The following is a 24513-nucleotide window of genomic DNA, read 5'->3' as shown; positions in this document are numbered from 1 at the left end:
TACCATTCGGCGCGATGAGGACTTTTCTCCTTCATACCGGACTCTAATCGATTTGCATAATATGATTTCAACATTTCGATAATCGCGATATGACTTATCATGTTAATAGTGTATAGTAAAGATCTTTAAACGATATTATCACAGGTACAAACATTGTTTGTTAGCGGCCTACATAGATCGGTGATTTGCCGACGCACCTTCCTCGCCCTGGCCCGGTTCGAACGCGTTTATTTTTAGACCGACACACGTTCGTTTGAAACAGTGAAAATAATATACGTAAATCAAAGATAATCGATATAACTTAATATTATGCGCGTGTAATGTGCGTGTGTGTGTGTGTGTGTGTGCGTGCGCGCACACCCCCCCGTGAGGAAGAAACCGACGACGGCGACGACTGAAACTGGTCGGTCTGGTTTAGCGTGGCGCCGCTGCCGCCGTCGGTATCACTGCCCGTTAACACTGGACTTTCCTAAAACACATCTGCAGGCGGCAAGGACGAGTCCGTCGTCGACCGTAATATAATAATATTAAATTTCAATCTATCTATATCATAATATATGTAAGTACGTATTAAATCGAATTCATCCGTGGCACAGGTCACAGCGAAACGCCACACCACAACGCTTTCTCATTCCGGGAACCCAATTATTGTTACATCTGTATGAGGAGTATCGTGCGTGGGATCTTGAAAACGACTAGGAAGCTGGTCAAAATCGTCCGGAGAAAAAGAGTGACAGGGTATTGAAAAAAAAAAAAGATGTAATGCTGAGGTAAAAATAACGTGTTAAATTGAAAATAACAATAATAATATTATATAGTTTATACAAATCGAACGACGCTGATAAGTTTACATACACGTAGTGCACCTCTCTTGTCCTCCGTGCATGTGTGTGATGTAGCAGATCGCTACTGTACAACACGTACATTGCACTTTGAATTGTTTTGTACCTACGCGTTTTTAATCGAAAAATCGGCCGATGACCCACGTGGTAACAGTGGTAGTGGTCGGTTGCGGGTCTATTCAGTATAGGAATTCTGCTAGAAATATCGTATACAAAAACCGCCTCGCGCCATAGGTTTTATTACGAATATTTTTGTTAAAGCGAATAGTTTCGAAACGTTGATAAATCACGTATCTGAATAAAATTCGGATTTTATGCGTGTTTCTGAATATTCGCATTTGCGGCGCGCGCGTGCGCGCACACACGCTTTTTATAGGCACGCACTCGTTTTACTCGTACGTTTTAATATAAATTATATGTATCGGTATTTATGTAACACGAAATTTACATTTTGAATATTTCCTAATTAGACTACTGTTCGATGTACATGTTTTAAATAATGAATTAAATTCTTGCGGAAAACCGTTTCAATAAACGTATCGTTGGTTTGTTTATATTAATACGTATGTTATGAATATTTTGATTTCTAATGATGGTGTTTTTGTGCTATAAGTATTTTATTTTACGTTTAATTGTCGTAGAAGATATTGAAAGAACGCCACGTACTAAATTTAATTCGTTTTTCATTTTTTAATAAAAGTTATGATATCTAGTCTTGATAATGATTATTGTTGTGCATTTCAACGTTGTAGTTTTTATAATTTGTTTGTCAAAAATTTTAATCAATATTTTACTTGTTTCCACGCCAAATTAAATTGTAGTTACATTACTACATATCCGTCGGATGTGATATATTTACTGATTTTATGTTTGAGGGATGGTCAAAATTGTTCTATTTAAAACTCCCGGAATTCTAGCTCAGCGAAACCCACGCTTCTTTTTTTCCCCGGGATAAAACGCAATATTTTTGCAGTAGGTATCTGTAGAATGAAATCTTTAATAATAATAATAAGTGTGGGTTTAAAATATAAACAATTAAGTTTATTTTTATGTTACATCAAAAGTATTTTGTTATTTTCTGTGTTAGTTTTAAATTTTTAATTATCTTTATTTTTTTATACATAGAATAAACTAATCAGTTTATAGTTTGAATTCTGCTGGTCTAAAGCTTAAATCTAGTTTTGTTTACTTTATACGTAATTCGGATAACGAAAATCAATATAGGTAATTTATTGTATGTTACCCGTGATTTATTGTTGTTTAGTAGAATAGATATTTGGACGACTAAGAGGATTTTTAATCTTAATCATCTCTTCAATATTATTGGACCGGAAGTAGTTAGATTATTGTATACAATAATTATGAATTAATAATATACTATTAGTACGATCTGAGTAAAATCTCTTACGATTTCAGTCCCGTTGTACGGACGTCATTGACAGTAGTTGCCAATCGTTTATTACTATCACTGGTCCATCATGTACGTATGTAGGAGAATCAAAGAAAATAAACGTGAAATGCGTTCCAAGTCGCAAAATAAACATTTTTAATGGTCAAAGACCTCGATGTCCGCGTCTTGTATGATAGTTTTATTTTTTGTTCAGCAGAATTACCTTGCCGCTGGCTAATACCACTGGCCTGTCTATACAACAGGTATACGCGGTGCTCAAAAATAATTATAATAACCCACTAGTACGACGATGAAGACGACTTCTAATTTCTTATACTTAGATATTCTTGGTATTATCTTTCTGTTACTTATGTACGATAACTATAAGTCTGAAAAAAATAATTAACAGAAAGAGATGACAATTTAGAAAATATATTCCGAAGGGAAAAACGAAAATGATACATGTGCATTATAATAACCAGATTTATTATAGATTCTAAATTGATATCCTTTTTTGATAATAAACTCCTCTAATTTCGATTCTACTTTACCAACCGGTTTTCAGATCCGTGTGTCCGATAGAGGAGACGCTTATAAATGATGGCCTACGTACAGGCGTACATATAAGTGTCCGCAGTGAGAGCGTCGAAAGGAGAGTGGGCTCTGTTTAAAAATGAGTTCCTTTTTTTGCTGTACGTAAATTTTACACTAATAAACATCATGGTCGCGCTGTTGAATCGAGAACATATAAATAGTGAGCTTTCTCGTTGGTAATATTATTATTTTTAAAGCTGATGATAAATCTTCTTATTTTTCCAATAAATGTGGATTTCTGTTTTTTTTTTTTTTTTTTTTTTTTTTTTTTTTTTTTTTTTTTTTTTTTGTGTGTGTGAATAATGTAACAGTGTATACTGTATATTATGAATAAATAATAATTTATTTTTTCTTGTAATGGTATTAAATATAAGTATATTTTGTCGCTCCGCTCAGAATCTGAAAAAAATTGATCAATCGTCTTATCATTATAATGTGTTGAGTCGAACATTTATATACTTAATAAAATTTAAATTGTATGCATATATTTTTAAATCTATTTTTATACTAATTTACATTTAAATAATTTAAATAAATAACCTGATTTAATATTACGAGTTGTAAGAAAATTAGTTTTTAAACTCTTATAAATATAATATATACAGTTTTGGCTGTAATAAAAATTAAAATATTTTGAGAACGATGGGGGTTTTTGATAAGTGTTCCGAGTAAAATAGTATGTACTTAATTTTATTGATTTAACATTTTTTTCTAATAGTACTATTTTATGTTCATGAAACTGTCTCGTTGTATCTTTGATCATCGTATACCTACTTAATGAAATATGTATACATTAACGTGTATATATATTTATATATGTGTGTTTTTATTTATATTAATTGCTTAATTTTATAATTGTTTAAGTGTTATCACTTTTGGGCAATTTCAAAACCATCATAGTTTAATCGATTATTCCATAATAAGATTTTTTTTAACCATATTTTTAAAGCATTAGTTATTTTTATTTTTATTTTATTTTGTAAATATAAACATACTTCTATATTCAACTAAACTTTAGTCAAAGAAAAATAAAGCAGATTTTTCACCAATTTTACATTTCTTAATCAGCTTTTTTTTAGATTTCTAATTATTTTTATCTGATCATTTTAATTTTCCTGTTTATGTCAGAAAAATAGTATAATGCGCTTGAGTTGCGTGATATCTGTAGTTTGTCTCCTTCGTGGCATTTGCACTACGTATTACACATTATTTCTACTATTTCAGAAGTTTTTACGTTTATTATACATGCATTATGCATATATTCGTTTGTGCACATCCGCTATTGAGATCGTGAGAAATTCGTTTGCTGGGAATTCTACACAAAAAGGGTTGCGGGGGTGCGGAATATTGTTTGCCAATGTCCCTTTTTGTCCTGAAATTCTCTCATGATTTTTGAAACAGCTGGCTCACCAATATCGGACAATGGTCCTTCAGATTAACGCACGGGGTGATGGCAGATGCAGGATGAGTGGATAGAGTTGCAAATGTATCGCGAGAATATGATGTTTTCCATTTAACTGGAACATATTATACCAAAAAAGGGTCTATTGATCAAATTTTATGCATGTGTAAAATATTTATGGCGATAGTCTTTTTGTCCTTATTCCCTCTTATTATTCAGATATATTCGCGATCCCCTAAGATTCAAAGAACACGTCATACATGGTAGTGAAAAAAATTTTTTTTAAAAGGATTTCGGCAGTCTTATCATCGATCAAACATAAAAATCATCGATATTCTAACCGACGAAAATGGTATGGTTTTTAATTCCTAACGTCTTTACACATCTGTCCCGTTCTAAAATTACCTTTATGTATTGCTTTAAGTAGTTACTAAGAAGATTAGTCAAATAATAACATTATAATTTTTTTCCTTCCAAGTTACTTAGTAAAATTTATTTTAACGTATAGGTATTGTAACCAGATTCTTTTGGCCGCCACCTGATATCCTTACGTCCAATAAACTCACTAGGTATGTGTACGTTCAACGTCTGCTTTATTTTCAAAACATCCCCATTTAAGTTTCATTGTAAATAATTAAGCGTGTTAATTTTTTGGAAAACTAACAATTTTTACAAATTTGGTACATAATTAAATTGCATTGTTAAGTTTATATTTTTATATACAACAGTGATATTAAGAAATTCCATTCACATAACTTTATGATTGTTAACACAGTAACACATATTATTTTATGGGGATCTTCTATGTTTAGGATGCTGGTTAAATTTAGAATCCAATTAAAGTAAATAGAAATAAAACGAAAAAAAATGTTAATTTTATTACACCATTACACATAAATTGTTTAATTAATATATACAATGTACTTTTATGTACTTTACTTATACATATATTTATATATAATATATGTGATATAGTAATATTCGATTTCCATAATAGGTAGTTATTGAAATATACAATACAAATCCAATCAACTTTAAATAATAAATGTTAATAAAAGACTATACTCAAGGTCGTCTAATGGCTGGCATTTTGTGTCATAGCATGTTGCGTCTTAATTACCCAATGGATGACCCCGTAGGCGCTCGTTTGTACATATTATACACTCATATATATATATATATACCTGTCTGTAATAGAATATTACTGTAAGCCTAGGAGTACTTCCATATTACATCCAACATCGTTAAACACTCCATCAGAAGTCTGTACGGACATATTATACCTATACAGACTTGCGTCAAAAAGTGGATTTCGAAAATGTCCGACACGTCTAATGACACACCGCCGAAGAGAGTAGCTTACGCCACGGGCAGCAGCCGTCGTTTCGGATTCACCTCCAAAATAGCGAAAATAAAAAAATCGAACACAAAATATTGAGTACAAATCAGCGAAATATCATTTAATCGAAAGAACAAATAATATTTATAAATAATTATTTAATAATAATAAATGAATCGTCTACGTCGATTGCGCATCGATTACGTTACGCGCACATCTATCTATGTATAGGTGGCAAGATTTTCAGAACATTTTTTAGCGCCACAGCGATTGTAATGACGAAACGCTGCTTGCCGCCGACCCGCAAACCGATTGAGGCCTCTGAAGGACAACTGGTTTGTCTCGGTAGTAGTAGTTGGTAGTATTATTATTATTATTAGTAGTAGTAGTAGTAGTGTAGTAATAGTAATAGTAATAGTAATAGAAATAATAATAAAAACAATAATAGTAGTAGATGACGTCGTGTTTGGCATATTATACGATAATATTATTATAATTTTTTTATTGTAAGACATAAGTTTTTAACCTACGACGTTGGTATTTTATGCCGAAATCGTTATTGGAGTGCCGATGGTGGAGGGGGGGGGGGTAGACAACGCGTGATGAAAATCGACACTCGCCGCGCTTGGTCGGTGGTACCCATAGTGTGTATTCGTGCTTGTGGTTTGACTTCAAGAGGAAGGGAATGCGGATGTGTGGTGACGTAGCGAAATCGTTTCGTAGTAACCATATTTATTTATATCTTGCGATCGGTATAAATAATAATAATAATATGATTATTGCGCGGACGTAAAAAACCACGCGGTCCGTAATTATTGAGCGTCTTTCCCAAACATCATTCCACACTCGCCCCGGGCGTTTATTATGGTTAATTTTAAACGAATGATCGTGATTTATAAAAAACACGCAATAATATTATTATCGTGTCGCGAACTCCTTTACAGAACTTAATTCGTTTCATGACAGTAACGAAATCGTCAAAAATCGAGTCGTGTTATCCCCGTGTGATGATGTTTAGGAATTTCGGTCCTTTCGGGTTTTATCCACTTTTTATCATCGATCGTCAACGGTTCGCCACTCGCCAGCGAAGTCGGCGGCGAGTCGCGATTTTCTCGTTTGCTCTCGTGTTTTATTTTTATCGCCAAAGACGCGCGCCGTTATCTCGTCGTGTGTTGTACTGCACAGTAGTGTGTAAAACGCGGCGTAGTAGTGTTAATAAATGACGCGTTGCAGCAGAGTACGACGCGAATCGTGCGCGCGAGAAATACAATTAAGATATGTTATTATTATTATTATTATTATTATTATCTCTCGTCTCCGACGACGGAAAACGAAACCAAACGCTTCGGAAAAACCCCGTGCGCGAATCGTCAACGGGTTTATCGCGCCGTTCAGAGCTAGCACTTGTACGAGTAGTGGCGTGGTGTGCTTTCGCAAAGTATTGGCGGCGGCGGCGGCGGCGCAGTACGGATGAAATAACTGAATGTCGCTAGGATTTGCCAACTCTTATCAAAAGTTACGTCACCGCGTCGCCGCGGTGTTTCGTCGGTGGCCGCTTCAAGGTCTCGGGCGCGCGCGAGTTTTTCACGCGCGCCGCGCGCACTCGAAACGCCGCCGACACGACGGTTTCGCACGGATTCTCTGCCGCGTTGTTTATACACAACGAACGCGCAATAATGAACGCTCGAAAATAAAAAAATAAAACCTAACCTAGTACAACGTTGTTGTTGTACAACGCGCGTCATCGACATGTGTGTGTGTGTGTGTGGTATCTGCGACGTTCAGAAATGATTTCATTTTCTCACATCCATTACACACACGTTTTTTTATTAACGAGCGCCGCCGCGCTAATACACACGCCCTCCCGCCCGTCCGCCCGCCTGTTTGTGCCAATATTGCGCGTTTCGCACACGTGCGCGCGCCAATCGTCGTTTTCATAAAATCCGCGTGTTCCGCATATCACACACACACACACACTCACACATGCGCGCGCGCGCGAGCGCGGGACCGGACCGTCTCGCGACGGGTGCATTTTCGAGAACGAGAGGAGTTTGTGTGTCGAAAAATCGGTCGGAGGTCAGGACGACGACGACGACGACGGTGGTGGTGGTGGACTCTGAAAATATAATATGAACAATAATATTATTCGCAAACCTCTGCAAACGTCGTCGCCACATTAAATAATGTCTAATATTATATTATTATTATTATTATTATTCGATGTGCTTCGGCGGCAAATGGCGACGACGAGAGAGGAAGGGCACGTCGAGCAATTTTTCATTCCGTGTTTGCAATTGCGAAAAGAGCCAAACGTATATTTTTGACTTGGCGTGTCGACGCGACGACGACGTACGCGGCCCCGAAAACTCGGCGCTGTCCGGTGTGAAAACGTATTGACTTCAGACTCGCGTCTCGCTTCCCCGTTCGGTCCGTGTACGTTTTTTCGACTCGACAACTATAAAATATATATTGACGTTTTCGTGGTCCAAAGAAAAATCCGATCTGTACGTGTGTATTAATTAATGCGAAACATTTTATTATAGTGACCATGCTTATCCGTACTTCGTGCACGATGCACATTGAACAGTGATGTTCTTATAGGCATACTTATTTTTATTCTAAACAATGTTCATAAAATATACTTTATACGATAAATTTGTTTCCTAATACTAAATCACTGTCGACGTGTATCGACTACGATTTGTGTATAATAATGAGTTATAACCTCTAAAAAAATATTACGTGTATGCCGTGTGGCTTTTGCCATGTTGTCGTGGTTTTTTACGTTTATTTCTGAAATCGTTAACGTCATAACTTGTACATCGACTGATTTGGGCTGTATCGAACAATTTTTAATAAAATAAATTATTTATTAATTATAATGAATACAATTATTTGATATTTTCAATCGAAGAACGTGAAATTGCCTAAACGCATTATACATTTTATACCTCGCATTAGATTATAATATTATGACTTTAAATAGTCATTTCGGAATAAGTCCATAGGCGATTTCCACTAACTGTAAAATTGTATGTATACATATAATTATTATATATTAATAGATAATACGACTATTATATGGTTTTGAGAATCGTATAATTAAAGGAAAAATACAAACACAAATATGTACCTCGCCCCACATAATTATTTTTTATGATAACTACATTAATTATTATAATGTATCGTTTATAATTGTTTATAATACTATATTAATTTATGTGCCGAGATGATTAAATTTTTTTTACAAGTATTAATAATAAGAAGCTAAAAATATTATTGTGTTATGTAACAAAATCATCTCGTTTATTATTTTACATTTTTTTATTGCTTTTTATCAAACAATGTATAAATACCGTTTTTATTAAAAAAAAAAAAAATGTTTGTTATCCAACAAACAAGTCTTATAAGGCTACAATTTCTTGTATTTTGTATCAAGCTAAATTTTTATTTATAATTTAAGTATTAAGTTTTCATTCAAACTTCCAGTAATTTATCAATAAATATGAATTAATAAAAAATGAAAACCAAGTTTTTTAAATACCAAATAATAACAAAATAAAAGCAAACAAGACTTGAATGTTTAAAGTTGAAATATAAATATTCATTAATAGTTTTTAAAATTAGAAAATAGATTGTATTATTTTAAGACAAATAATAAAAACTTTATGGTTGAAAATAGGTTCATTTTATAGGTTTATTATAATTTTAATGAGGTAGTAGTGTATAATATGTAGAATATGTTGAGATGGGTCTATGTAACACTTAATGAAATAATATATTATTACGTCCATTTATTTTTGGTATACTTGATATAGTACCTATTTATTTTGTTTTTAATGAAAAATATTAGAAAAAAATAGTTTTAAAAATATTCAATTAAATTAATAACGTGTTAGTCCATTTTATGACTTATATAAAACATTTGATTAGATTTTATGTTCGGTAAAAATCCATAATTGTTTACCTTTATTGATATAACTATTCATTTGATTGATTTGAACACGGTAATCGGAATAAAACATTTTAGTATACACTCATTTTATTCTGTAATTTATAATTTTAAATGATCTAATGATTTTTGATTTATTTTCATTATGTTTAATCAATTTAAACCGGCATTGAACTAGTTATTTTTTTAAGGATATTCTAAAATCCATAATATTCATTTCAATCGATCACAGTCTTAAAGAACTACGTAAATAAATACATAATAATATTTAATATAGACTAAGGAGAGTCTGCTTATAAAGTTGATCTTTCACTTAACCCTTGTTATAGAACTACTGTTATTGGCCGGGACTATTGCACTTACTACGCATTACACTTGTGTTTCGGTATTCCCGTTGTATACTTCCATTCTTGTCTGTCGTGCATTTAATAAAGCTTAATCAAATTGAAAAAAAAATATTGAAGGTCGTATGGACAGAACACAATAATTTAATTTATTACAAAATGAATGTATTCTGCAGAGAGAATTTTTTTTAAACTTATTTTGTAGATTGGAGGCGAAGATATCAAATAAATATTTCGACTATAAATAAGAATTATGATGTCGAATTCGTACTATCCACACCACACACGGACTAATTGGTTCATGATGTTCTACCGTGTGTCGCGTGTATGTAACTTGATATAATACCCATATTATCTTCCCGGATTTCAGCCTTGAGTTTATTAAAGGGCATGACGATCCGCTATTTCTATAAGACGACTGCAGTGTTATAAGACACGTTTATAACATTGTAAACGGTGTGCCAATGCTACAATTTCGTAGGAAATAACTGTGAGGACACCAAAAGTTAACGATTTCAAATCATACCGATTACCATATTGTATTTCATTAGGACTTAAATTTTACACCAACGGCGGGCACGCATGATTTATTAATATGATACTTATAATACACATAATTTATATTCACTTTAAAACGGATAATTTGTATTCCGAAATTCATTCGGCCGCAGGTGGGAGTATTCGTCAAGGTTTGTCTTTTCATATATTGTTTTAACGACGTTGACGACAATCAGTGTTAACACTTATAAATTTAAAACATGTGAAATAAACCTGTAAGTATCTAGATTACTAACATAATCTCGAAATTCGATGTATTCTTCGTTTTTTACGTTTAACTTTGCTGCTAAGCGCAAAACATATATTGAGTATTAAAATACTCTCAATGATGGAATGGGAAAAATAAAAACGAAATACAACTCGTAAGAAACTCTAATATCTATTTATATTCAACGTGTTAGGAATGAATATATTACACACATAATATAATTTAGAATTCGGTCGATTATTTCGATAACCATATTATTATCCAGTTAAATTATCATTAAGGCGTGTAACATGCATTAATGACGCGCATTCTGTACCCTACAGCTACTTGTATTCTGTATATAATAACGACTTAAAACTATAGGTATGTCGCCATCGTATAATTAATATTTGGCCGTTTCGGCGTGTGTGTTTACAGAACTCTATACGTCACAACCTGTCACTTCACAGCCGGTTCGAAAAGATCCAAAACGAGGGTACCGGCAAATCATCATGGTGGCAGATCAACCACAACGCGAGTAGGACGACCGGAAAATCCAGGCGCCGTGCCACATCCATGGAGACACCCAAATTTGAGAAAAGACGTGGGCGCGTAAAGAAGGTTGTCGAGGCTATTCGCAATGGTCTGCATCCCGAAAACACGCCTAGTCCTAGCTCTTCTATTTCTGAAAACTCCGACATGATACCTGTGTCACCCCTTAGGGGATTCCAATTCAGGTTGGTAATTTTTTTTAAATTTTCGTTGTATCCGTGTAAAATATAGTATTTATTTCTCGTTATCGGTCATGTATTTATTATATTTCTACTGAACTTTGCTATAGGAAATAAAACATGTCGTTATGTCGTTATGTAATGAATTTAATGATGAACGCGTTCGATTCGTGTGCTTTCCGTGGTCACGAAAACTTATTCGTCGAACGCGTGACAATAATCATGGACTATTATTAATATTTTAATTAACCGTCAAAGCATCGATTTTTGTAAGTTTTGGTCATTTGATTTGTTGTTAAACATTTATCGTAATTGATTGTACCCGAAAATATTAGGCTGATGTATACTGAGCAATTGTCTCACGGAAACGTAAAAGGGACCATTTTGAAAAGGAAATATGTATAATGTATTAAAAAATTTTTAAGTAAACACGACCAATTACTGATTACCTACTGATCGGTCTTCTTATGTCTTATTTGTTAGCGATGTTACACGCGTACCTCGATTTATGAGATCCAATCAAACAGATCTTGTATGTATTTTTTTTTTTTTTTTTTTTTGAAACCGAACCAATCCAAAAATGTTCAAATCCGTTTCAAAAAAAAAAATAAAAAATATTTTACATTATTTAAAAATCGTATATTATTATCGACTAATCAATAAAATAATAAACAACAAATCGTTTTTGAAAATAATCAGTTCGGTTTTCGGACCGAATCTCCGGTGCTTTATAACAGTAATCGGTTCGGTTCAAAAATGACGACTGCTGTTTGTTTGGAACGTCACTAATCTTTGGGTAATTGCACGTTACAGCCCCGACTTCAGGGCGCGGGCTTCGTCGAACGCTTCGTCCACCGGCCGTCTGTCACCGATACTCAGCGAGCAGCTCAGCACCGCCGACTACGGCCTGGACTCGGTGGCAGAACAGGGCCAGGCCGACCAGCTAGCCGGCTCGCTGGCGCAAACCGTCCGGCTCTCTCAACCGCTGCAGACGCTCGAAAGCTATAGAGACGTGTTCAGTCGTCCACCACCGCCGCCGTACAGTAGCTTGTCGATCCAGTCGTGTTCTATCCACGGTTACCAAGCGTGTTCGTGTTTCAACCTCAACCAGCTCGATAACGCTTACATAAAACAGGTACTATACGCGCCGCCGCACGGAAAGTGTCATTTTTGTAGTTGTGGTTTGGTTGGGGGGGGGGGGGGGTGGTCGCTGGTCACTGTTGTTGTTCATTACCAATGACCAACTGACGTATAATAGTATCGAATATGGTTTAATAACCTATAATGGTACATAGTCTAGTCGTTGATCACAATCATCGTATAAATCAACCTGTCGGTTGACTTATAAATTTAAAAAAACGAAAATTCGAGTTTTGACTTCGGACGTGTAAAATCCGTTTTTTCGTGTACTTTTTTTTTTTAATTTGCGCGCAGAGTATATAATCCGCTTTCAAACTAACGAGTAGACTCGAAACTCATATTATTTTCTCCCCTAGGAGTGTATATCGTTCGACAGCATGTTGAACGACCAGCAGGATGACAACATGTCGGCCACTGTGGTTGGACAAATTATGGGTTCGTCACATCTGTCATTCGACGAGCTCAACATCAACTTGGATAAATTCCCGCCCGTAGAGTGCAACGTGGACGAAGTGATCAGCCACGAAGTCAGCCTGGGCGGCTGCTTGGACTTCAACAACTTCAACCCACCGGCACAACCGCAACCGTCGGTAGCTACCACGCAGACACTGGCGTCCGTCAGCCACGACCAATCGTCGTTTACCTCCGGACACCATTGGGTCCATTGAAAAGGTGTGTGTGGGTTTATGTGTGTATATTATAATGCTATATATTATTATAATATTAATTTTTGGTTGTGCATTTGACGATTTTCGATTTGTGTCTTCAATGCCAACGGATCGTTCAAAACTTTGGGTGGTAAGAAATGGTTAAAAAAATGTTTTTCGATTTTTTGTAGTCCTAAGAAAATGCTTCACTTACATGCGTTGTCTCTGCCTTACATACATAGAACACGGTAAAAAACTTTCACGCGGGTAAGAACCACTAGGGCAGATTTCTTCACAAAGTTTTCACACTAGAAAAGGGAGATTTTGGAATGTGCAACATCTTTTTTATTTTTTCGATATCAGAATTACAAAAAAGTTATTCAATAGTTTAAAAAACACATAAATAATGGGATTGAAACGATGAGAACTTTTTTCGTACTAACGATATCAAAAATCGATTTTGCACAGTCCAAAATCTCCTCTTTCTAGTATGAAAATTTGGTTGTTTAATTTGGACTATAGTATCTTAGTGGTTCTCGTCCGTGTGGTGAAACGGTTTTTATTGTGATGTACGTATGTAAGACGAAAACACGTGTACGGGTGAGAAACGTCCTCTTAAATACCTCTCATTTGATCATTATAATAAATAATAATGTAGTTTACACCAAGCGCGCTTTAGTTTGTTTTGATTGAAATACGAAATTTTAGCTAATTTTAGTTCCATAATGTTATAAATACATAGAGCCATGTGCATTAAGATTTAAAACGGACGGAAATCACCGTAATAATATAATATTCTCCTGACATTTTAATATTTCGTGTTAGTGGTCACCGTATTTCGTGATTATTTATTCGAACGTAAGCGCCCATGGTGGTGTTGGTAATGCATACCTTTTTTCTCATCTATTAATATTATCAGTGTATCTAAGTGTTTCGGAATAGGCGGAGTCACGTCACCGCCGTCGCATTGTCGTGAACCATTTCTATATGTGTACATCGGGTGGGTCCTAATCGGTGTGTGTGTGTGTAGTAACACTGATGATAAAAAAAAAAAAAAAATATGTATATATATTTTTTTTCAGTAAATTATTAAACGTCTCGTTATCTCGTGTTAATGCGTCGTCTTCACTAACGTTCGGAATAGTAGTGGTTTCTGGGTATCTGTTTTAACCGGAGCACTGACAATATCCGTTAATGATTCAATTTCAGTAAAGCACTCTTGAGAATACCCGAGATAAAGAACCTAAAATCGTTCTATTTATATCAGTTATTTATAATCCCGCCGGCGACGAACTAATCCACTCGAATTTTCCGTCGTAGTTTTTTGTTCGCTTTTTTTTTATTTTTAAAGGAAGACAGATTTGCGTTTGCAGCGTTACTCTTTTTTATAGCCCTGTGTCATACCATTTCCAGTACAAATTATGTAAGGTTGTTTCAATCGGTCGTGTTCTTCCCTCACAGGCGTTTTTGTTTCTCCCTTATCCGTGTAGTGGCGCCTTTGTGAAACAAGTTGTGGACTTAAATTATCACTCCCTCTCTCTTTCTCTACTTCTTCGCCGTCTCGTCCGTCACCGAAAAGTCGGCCAGTGCACTTGTATTAATAAAATGCTTTCAATTTGCGTCTGCATTCTTACGCCTCGGGTTCGCTTTCGCCACCACCTTAGTATTACAGAGTTTGCTTTAGTGGCGTTAGCCAAACAAATCTCAACCGATTGTATCAGCACCGTGCATCATAATTTTTTTTCGAGTTCAATTCGACAATAATTATAATATAATATGGTAATAACCGGTGCGATTAAGGATCATGCAATTAATGCATGAATATTTTATAGACGTTTTAATTGACGTTAATTTTTAAAGAATTTAGAAACAATCGGCGGTTCAAAGGTCTCGTTAATCGTTACTGATGTGCCCTTCTATTTTACCGTTAGTTGTATGTCGACGTACGCTATCCATGTACGGTGTATTATATATTATTATAATAATAATAACAATAATAATATTAGGTATGAATAAGTAATTAATAATTTTTCTGTATGTTAACAGCATATTTAAATATTTGAATAGATACTTCATTCACTGTCAACTCGATAAAAAATTCGTTTGTGTTTCATAATGTAAAATTGACGTAGGTGATCAGTAGTGGACTCTGTCCGCGTGTGTTGTTCGGAAATCTAGAACGTCTTATGAAAATTACACGGTATATTAATATTTTAATTTTGTTGAATGTCGTTAGTGGTTTTTCATTGTTTCTGCAGTCTACTCCACATATTCAATTTTAAATGTTAATGTGTACTTATATACAATCAAATATGAGAACGATATGATAAACTCTAGACTCTTTATTCTCTTATAAATAATTATTTGAGTATCGTTAAAGATTTTTGTTTTTTTTTTTCCCTAAAATCTTTTGGAAGTCTAACAAACAATTTAAATAGAGTAATAAATTATAAGTTCGAACAACATGAATATTTTTTGTACCAAATTATTATTATTGTTATTAAATCAATGTGCATTGTGCTAATATAATAATAATATATGCTGTTTCTAGGCTACACTATAATATTTTCTGATCTTGTGTATGACGTAAACTGAACCATTTAGCATGTTTGTCAGTTTCGTGTGTGCGTTGGGGAGGGGAATGACTTAAAATTTATTTTTCATCACGTTCTTAAGATTTAGAGTGCCAATGTGTATAGAATTTAGAGGGGGGCGGTTAACAGTGCAGTATTCGAGTAACATATTCTCATTTTTACTTGAAATAAATGAATAATAGACTAAGCAGCTATATGAATTGTATAATGTTAATGTTTAATGAGTAATGACCTAACTGTATTACTACAATAACCAATATTTTTTAAAATTTATTTTTTGAATTGTGTATTTATTTATGTTTTTTATATTTTTTGTTCTAGTTGAAGCGATTGTGTGTTCTATGGGAAATTTTAAAGACAAGTCTATGAAAGTGTTTTAATTATGTTGCCCAGTAAATTTATGTTAATTTTTGAAGTTTTAAACATATTAATACATAAATATTATTATTTAATTATATATATACATAAAAAAAAAAAATGTGTTCGTTTTAAAGTAACAATTATTTTATACATTCTACAACTACAAATATTATTTGCTATGTTAGGTTAATGTTATATTTTATTATAAATATACATAATATTCAATATATAATTTGTTAAAATTAGTCTAATATTTGTTGTAGTCTTAAAAATTCATGTAATTATTATGTATTGTTATTTAGATCACTTAATGTTAAACTTAGTCTTTTAGAAATATGTTTCGAGTTAGCTTTTTATAGCTTAAGCAATTTCAGGTGTTACTGTAATCAAAAATCTTAAGTTAACTTGTTAGTCTTAAGCATTGTAAATATGTTTTGCAAAAAAAAAAAAAAATGCTTGTAGCCCACATCCACATTATTAATAATTTATATGTAGATACACATGTTTGATTAACAAAAATGTCGGCTACACTTTTACGTTTGTAATTCAAGGACAATTTCCATTTTCTTACTCAGAATTATATATTTATACTTTATTTGAGTTAATCTTGTTTAACATACATAAACAGGCACACATATGTGAATGTGCATGCATGATCACGTATGTATATATATATATATGTGTTCATGTTATCACTTATCTTAAAGTGCTGAGTAATAAAGACTGATTGTCTTTGAAATTATTGTATTTTTCTTTTATTATTAATTTTTTTTATTGTTTATTGTGTATAAAAAAAATAAATATCAATGGAAAGTATTTGCTAGTAAAAATGTTTATTTTCATCAAACAAACTAAAATTAATTAAAAGAATACAAAATTATTTTACATTTTTGTGCCATAAATATTTTAATAAACATATTTTCACATGACAGTGTAAGTATTTACTATTTTTTATAGCTGTGCAACAAAAAATATTTAATGTTAATATTTGTATGTATATATGCATACTTATATTTATATTTTTTGTTCATTTAACTCATTTAAATGAATATGTGCCAGTGCCTTTGATCTCAAAAAGATATACCTCCAAAACATAAACAAAATAACATTTTCAAATATGAGTAGCTTTTGTGTTAAGTATAAATACATATATATTGGATTTATTTGAACTTATATATTATATTTATTTTAATTAATAATACACATTACATATAAATGTTAAGGTAATTGGATGTAAAAAATAACTTTTTGTATATATGACAAAAAAGTGTAGAAGTTTGTTTGTTTGTTTGTTTTTTTTTTTTTGCACTAAATTGTTGTTATCCTTACAAGCTCAATGTGTATAAATCAATTTTAGTGTGCTTAAATAAATGTGATAAGCTTATTTTTGGGGAATTATATTGTACAAGGTATAAGATGATGATTTTTTTTTCTATGGACGCTAATGAAGTGATAAATAGAATAATTAATTTGTTTTAGCGATTCTAACTTTTAATAATTGATAATTATTATATTATTATTACTATATTATTTATTATCTACTAAAAACAACAAATGTAAATACAAAAATGTATTTTAAACGTAAATTTACTGATGTTGCTTCTTTTTAATGTGTCAATTTAATACGGATTATTTATTGTTATGGATTTACGGATAATTTGAATATATATTTGACAACTGTTTTGTATTTCATTTCTTATATATTAACTTTTCATAAAATAGTGTAAATGTTGATAAATAATAAAGCAAACTGCCTTTATGATATGTTTACAGCATTTTTTTTTTTTTTTTTTACCATATGATAGCGATTTTACAAGCTGTTTATTGTTAATTATATTATATACATATTATTAAAATTAAAATTTTGGTTGAATTAAATTGTATGTTTTCATTATATCTCAATAGAACTAGTAGTACATGTTGCACTGCACGGCACATTTGATAATTGTATTTGTTGTTATTTTAATTGTATTATTATGTATTTAATACTAAAAAAACATCTTGACATTACATTATTTTGAATAATGATAATATTAACTGTTTTCTTGTATAAATAATAAATATTTAACAAGTAATAATGATAAATATGAATATAATAAAAAAGTATAGACATTAGGTTGATTGATTAAAATCATCACATTTATTTAGTAATAATTCTTATTCCTTACTGTGCAATCTATTACCTATATTGTGAGAAAAATGTATACCTGTTTTGAGTCGAAGTTTATCATAATATTGATTATTGCTAACTGATGTATTTGGTTTTCTACTCTGAACTATGGCATTAATCTCTATAATTTTTTTTATAAATATAACTGTTTTATTTTTATTTTTACTATGGATTTCTACTCTGAACTATGGCATTAATCTCTATAATTTTTTTTATAAATATAACTGTTTTATTTTTACTATGGATTGCGTTTATATAATAGCTACATATATTTAATTGATTATTGATTTCATGATAACTAGGTAATCAGTTATTAATAAGTCTTTCTAAAACTGACAATTTTAGAATCTGAACGGAGTATTAAAATATGTATTGGTTTTGCTGTTTAGTTTTATAATCACGGATGTAGTAAAAATCTTCAAATATCACTTAAATAGATTGGAAATTAAAACATAATACGACACTTAAAATACTTTGGAAATGTCTTCGAAAAACTATGCAATAACAACAAAGAAATATGTTTTTTGAAGTGTGTGTTTTTAATTAAATCTCATTTTTTTTTTTTTTCAATAAACCTAGTTTATTTATAATCAAAAATCATTTTATAAATAAACAAAAACGTTAAAATCCAGTCGGTAATTTTTGTGACAAAAATCACTAATGTGATGTATATTGTATACAGGCTATTCAGGTATACTACTAAAACACTAAACGGCATGTCGCATGTGCCATTATTTGTAATGCCTAAATGTACAATAAATCTGATAATCGCATGTATAATATTCGTAATCCATTATATTATATTTCACAGGATAGTTTGATTGCCTTAATTGACAATATTTCGTAAAAATATAACTCAATATTTGTACACGGAACACCTCTGTAGACTTGACCAGACATCCATGCTAAGGGGAGCCTTTATTAAAGTTTTAAATAATGGATTTGCATTTGCATATTTTTCCTGGTTGATCTTATTCCAGGTGTGCCATGTAATTACAAAATACGATTTACAATGTTGCTTATGAAGTTGTAAAATACTTAATCAACATTTATAGTGCATATATTTGAATATATTTTGGAGATTTTAGGGTATACTTTAATGTTTTAGTGTAGGCATGTCAAACACGCAGCCCTCGGCTCATTTTTTGTGGCCCGCAGCTACCAATATTAATGGATAAAAAATAAAAATAATATTAAAATATTAATGCTCCGTCACAATTATTTTGGATAATTAGAGAATGGTTTATTTGGTATACATTACTATACTGTCTTATCTTCTGATAAGCTAACCTTTTTTAATTTAGTTGTATCTGCTGTGTTCGTGAACGTAAAGAATAAAAGTGAACAATTTGTATAAAACATTTATTTTTTTTGTTAAATTTTTATGTGCGGTCCGCGTAGTAAACTATTCAATATATTTGGCCCACTTGACACTTTGAGTTTGACACGCCTGTTTTAGTGCACGGTCTGTGTACCTACTTATTTAAGTATCACATGTATATCCCAATATAATGATTACACACATTTTAATTATTTTTTTATTATCTATTATATATTAATCTAGAATACTTTTTTTTTATATCTAGTAATTTTATTTTTACTATGGTGTTTTTCAGGTAAAGATTTGGAAAGAATCATATTATGATTCATGTTTAATATCTATATAAGTGGGAGACTTCAGAATAGTACATCTGAAATATTGCTTTTAAATTTAGATGCGGTTACAATTATTATATAAATATAGTTGTACTTTTTTTTTTTTTTTATTAATATTTACAATCTGTATTGACTGTATTCAATGTGATACAATTAGTAAATTTATTTTCTTATTTTACTAGGCGTGTTGATATAATAGATTATTGAAAGAAGCATCCATTGAGTATTGACACTAGACTTCAACAATATTTCTTTTATTTATTTATTATTTTTAGAATACTTATAATATTTAAAAAATGTATATTATGTGTATAATATGCATAGCTGTCGCCAGGGGTAGGTAATAGGTTTTTGGCCCTTCCTCTCACCCTATCATCGAAATGTAAAAAGATGATTAATTTTTTTACATTGATTGAAAAAAAGTAAATTTTAGTAACTGGTGCAACTATAATGAAATATACCTAATAATTGTAAATAACGGTCGTAGTACAAGAAACATGGGAATACACACAGGTGACTGACGTGCATCGGCAAATGTGTGACGTGCTTCGTTGGACCGGAAGTGGCGGGGCAACAACAAATACAGCATGTGTATTCAAGATTCGTTTCGTTGAAATGTCGTATTGCAAAAGAGCTACGCACTCGCTGTGACCAAAAAAATTGTAACGGCATGACGGAAGTGGAGAAAAGGCCGTTGATGATTGCTTTTTCTCACGGACCGACTGACCGATGACGGAAATTATTGCGGTTGCTGGTTAATCTCTTACTAAGTAACGTAAACCATAATATTACACGGAAACATGGAAGGTAGGTATAGTCGCTTTTGACGTAGTATGAATTCAGAAAATACGGTCAGCATTGTGTACCGACGAATTGCAGTTTAAAAATTGGCTGGAACCCGATTAAACACGGTTATGATAAAACAATAGGAACTCAAAAAATTTCAAAAAAAACAACATAGTTGAGAACGAAAATAGGTACGACGTTGCCACTTTATACCGTAGAATATTATTATTAAAAAATAAATTACATTTGAACACAAATATTTATAAACAAAAATCTTTTATTGGTTTTTAATCGTATTATTACACAATTTTAGAGATGTAAGTTTTTCTTATACAGTGGTACAAAACTGTATTATACAAGGTATTATTATAATATAATAAAAGTATTATAAGGTAACCTAACATTATAATATTATTAATATAGGTACAATGAGATAGTATATAAGTATTAATTATTATGGTCTCGATTTATTTCTATTTAAAAATTTAACACAAAGAAACAAGTACCTACCTTTCTACCTTTGTTTATTTGAACTTTTTAAAGATAAAATAAATTTTTTTGATATTCAATATAAGTACTTAATACTTGTAAGAAGTAAAAAATGTGGAACCAAAAAGTTAGTAGATATATAGTTATACCTTAATTGTATTAAGCGTTTTATTTATGTGATTACTAGATAAACAATTTTAGATAGTAAACTTATGACCTTATCAAGATATTTGCAATCATAATTTATTGTGATAAATGTACCTATCATATTGATTGTTTTTAATGGTCAATACAAATTTTTTTGCTAATTAATAACTAAACAGTTATTATAAGGTTTTTCATGACTATATTATTAATATAAATGTAAAAACATAAATGAGCGTAAATCTACAGAAAAAAAGATTTCTGTGAGAAACTAGTATAATTTTTTTAATGATTATTTGTTAAAATTTTGATTATATTGTAAATTCACGTATAAAATAATTATTTCTCCTCGAAAAATGTTTATTCAAAAACGAATAATTGTAGTTACTTAAAAAGTAATTAAGTATTTTACTTTTAAATATCACCAAATATTTATATTATCATTTTTTTTTACATTTTTTTAATTCCATGCACTTTTTTTAAATTATCTAAAATAATAGAAATATTCCAACCATTTTAAATGTTAATAAAAATGTAGGTATTCGATCAGTCGGAAATTCGAAATGCTCAACAACTAAACACAAGGTTCTACTTACATTGTTTATATGTTAATAAAAAATATCAAAGAATTTTGAAGCTCCATTATTTTTACTATAGGATATGATTGAAAATACGTATAGTTTACTTTTTCACGTGAGGTTAATTTTATGGGGTAAGGAGTGTTGTGTTTATTTTAAAACTAGGTTTGCATATTTAGTAACACTTTGAATAATTCTTAGTCATTCGTTTTAGAAAATAATAAATTAAATTTGACAGGAAAACCGTCTTAGAGAAAAAAATACTGGGCAACATCACAATTTGGGTATATATACACATCGTTTTTATTGATTAATTATTTAATCATAAGACAGTTAAATTATTATTTATTAGCGATTCTAGGTACATGTACATTGTACTTGAATAATCAAGTCTTATATGCATAGGCGAAATTTGGGGGGTTTGGGTGTGCTTAGCACCCCCAATTTTGAAATTAGCACCTTCAAGTTGTTTCATGTTCATTTAGATTTTAATAGTAACATGTATCCATAACCTGAAAATAACATAATAAAAATAGATAGAGGAGCATAAGCACCTCCAGTTTTTTCATTGAAATGCGCCCCTGCTTATGTATAAGTCACATATCATACCATAAAATTTCTCTTTTAATTTTAATAATGGTTTAAGTGGTGTTAATATTGTAATTAAATGAAAAAGTAAAGTTTGATAATTTAAAATGATCTTTAGTCATTGTTAATTATCTACTGCTATCACTAAATCGATATAACTTTGTTTCCGAATTGTATGCGCTTTTGAAGAAATATTGATAGTATACTTACGCTAAATTTGTACATTTTTTTTTATTTAGGTATATAGATTTATAATTGTAGTCCATATATGTAATAAATATGGCATTCTCCGTGAAATTTTTTATTTTTGTCCACACTTTAGAAGTTAGGTACTAGTTAGACGTTAGACGTCTAGTCAATATAAAGGTAATATCAAATATGATAAAATTGTATAATTTCGACAAATATAGTATATTGTATACAGTTCAAAATTTGATTATAAGTCTATACACCTAAACACACGATAAAACTTAATAAATATTAAGATTCTCAGCGCTTGTAGGTTTGTAATTAAATTTTAAAAAGTATAAATTTTATTCATGGGTATTATACCATTTCTATTTGTCGTACGTCAAACTATAATATACGTCATTACTCTTTGACTTTGTACGTTGGATAACACGTGTGGTTATCGAAATAGTCAGTCAAGCTGCATTGCGGTTTTGTGTTTGTCATTTTTTTTTTCGGACCAATGGTCTCATCCAGAGCAAAATTATATTTTCAACTTAGTTTCGGTTGATCGATTTGATTTTTTTGCGAGATCGAGTGGAAAAAGCCTCTACCACGATATGGCACGAGAAGAGGCGTCGTATATCAACGCGAGCGATTGTCGGTCGTGTGTCGTGTGCGGCCGGCGATGCGTGACCGTCGTCGGAATTCGTCGTATCAGTCATATCGAATGTTTTTTAACGATTCACCGGTGTCGCCGCGAGCCATTTACACGTTGCTGCCGTTTATTCGACTGCAGTACACACTGGAAACTGCGGGACGGCATCATTAAATACGTGATATGGCGGTGTTTGAGATCGATTTCGAACCATGTGCTGTGCTTTTGCCTGGATGGGTCGACGCGACAAATATTTAATGCGTTATAGCCGGCTGACTGCATGTCGCGATGACGCCGTATTGTAATCATATGTGTTCCGATTTCCGTATAGTTCATGCTAAATCGAGCGGCGACGTATGCACAAATTACAATGTGGTCGCTCCGAGAGCATTGTTCGATATCGATTTTCCATTTTTAGGCACTTGGAGCGAACCACATTTGTCCCCTCTCTCCTATCAGTGCACTCTTGTCTAAAATACGTTGTCTCGGGTAGCCTTGCAGGTATCTTACCAGGACGACGCCAGTTCTCCACCACGAAGACCATGTTTTTGAAGAATTATATATTGTTAAAACTAAAAATCAAAACTTCAAAACAAAATATATTATACCATCGACCATTGTAGACATACGCACATGCGTGTAGAGAATAGGATATGTACCTATTATCTACACTTGTTATGAAGTATAAATAAATAACTATAATAATTTAAAATATACTACGGTATGATATTATTACTTAGCTCCCATCCAACTAAGTCTCTGAAGCCTCTGTAACTAACGTTAAACGGACGAGTGTATGAAAACTCATTGCTGCGATCCATAATGCGATATAAATTAATACTAGTATATGGGTGGAATACTGGAATGAAAACCAAACTTATTGAATCGGCGTTCGTCATGCATGCGATAATATCACGTATTTACACATTTTACATTTTACATACTTTATCTTAGTATAAATGTGTCGAAACTAATAAACTACTTTTGTTTTTTACTTTAGCCATATGATTTGATGTAGTAGCCGATAAATATTGTTTTTAGTTTTAATTTTACTTTTGTTGCATCATTGTTGCACTGTTTCGTATGGTAAAATAACATGATGTTAAATATTGCTAATTGAATAACACTAAGTATATATAGTAATATCTTAAGTGTAATTATGATAAAACTGCTGTAAATTATGGAACGAATAATAA

The 24513-nt window shown here is 31.8% G+C and overlaps 1 protein-coding gene across 2 annotated transcripts in view; it reads left to right on the top strand.

Moving 5' to 3' along the window:
- The window catches only part of LOC112601462 (forkhead box protein O), a 39590-nt gene extending 23425 nt beyond the window's left edge, over positions 1–16165 (top strand). For both annotated transcript variants that reach the window (XM_025349103.1, XM_025349102.1), the window contains 4 exons: positions 11047–11345; positions 12153–12474; positions 12836–13151; positions 16042–16165. In XM_025349103.1, coding sequence (XP_025204888.1) covers positions 11047–11345; positions 12153–12474; positions 12836–13147 — 933 coding nt within the window. In that variant the 3' untranslated portion in view covers positions 13148–13151; positions 16042–16165. The remainder of the gene's footprint in view (positions 1–11046; positions 11346–12152; positions 12475–12835; positions 13152–16041) is intronic.
- Positions 16166–24513: the final 8348 nt, after the last annotated feature.

Source organism: Melanaphis sacchari, unplaced genomic scaffold (assembly GCF_002803265.2).
Source record: "Melanaphis sacchari strain LSU unplaced genomic scaffold, SCAv2.0 Contig78_pilon_pilon, whole genome shotgun sequence".
Classification (NCBI taxonomy): Eukaryota; Metazoa; Arthropoda; class Insecta; order Hemiptera; family Aphididae; genus Melanaphis; species Melanaphis sacchari.
This window is presented reverse-complemented; position numbering and strand designations above follow the sequence as displayed.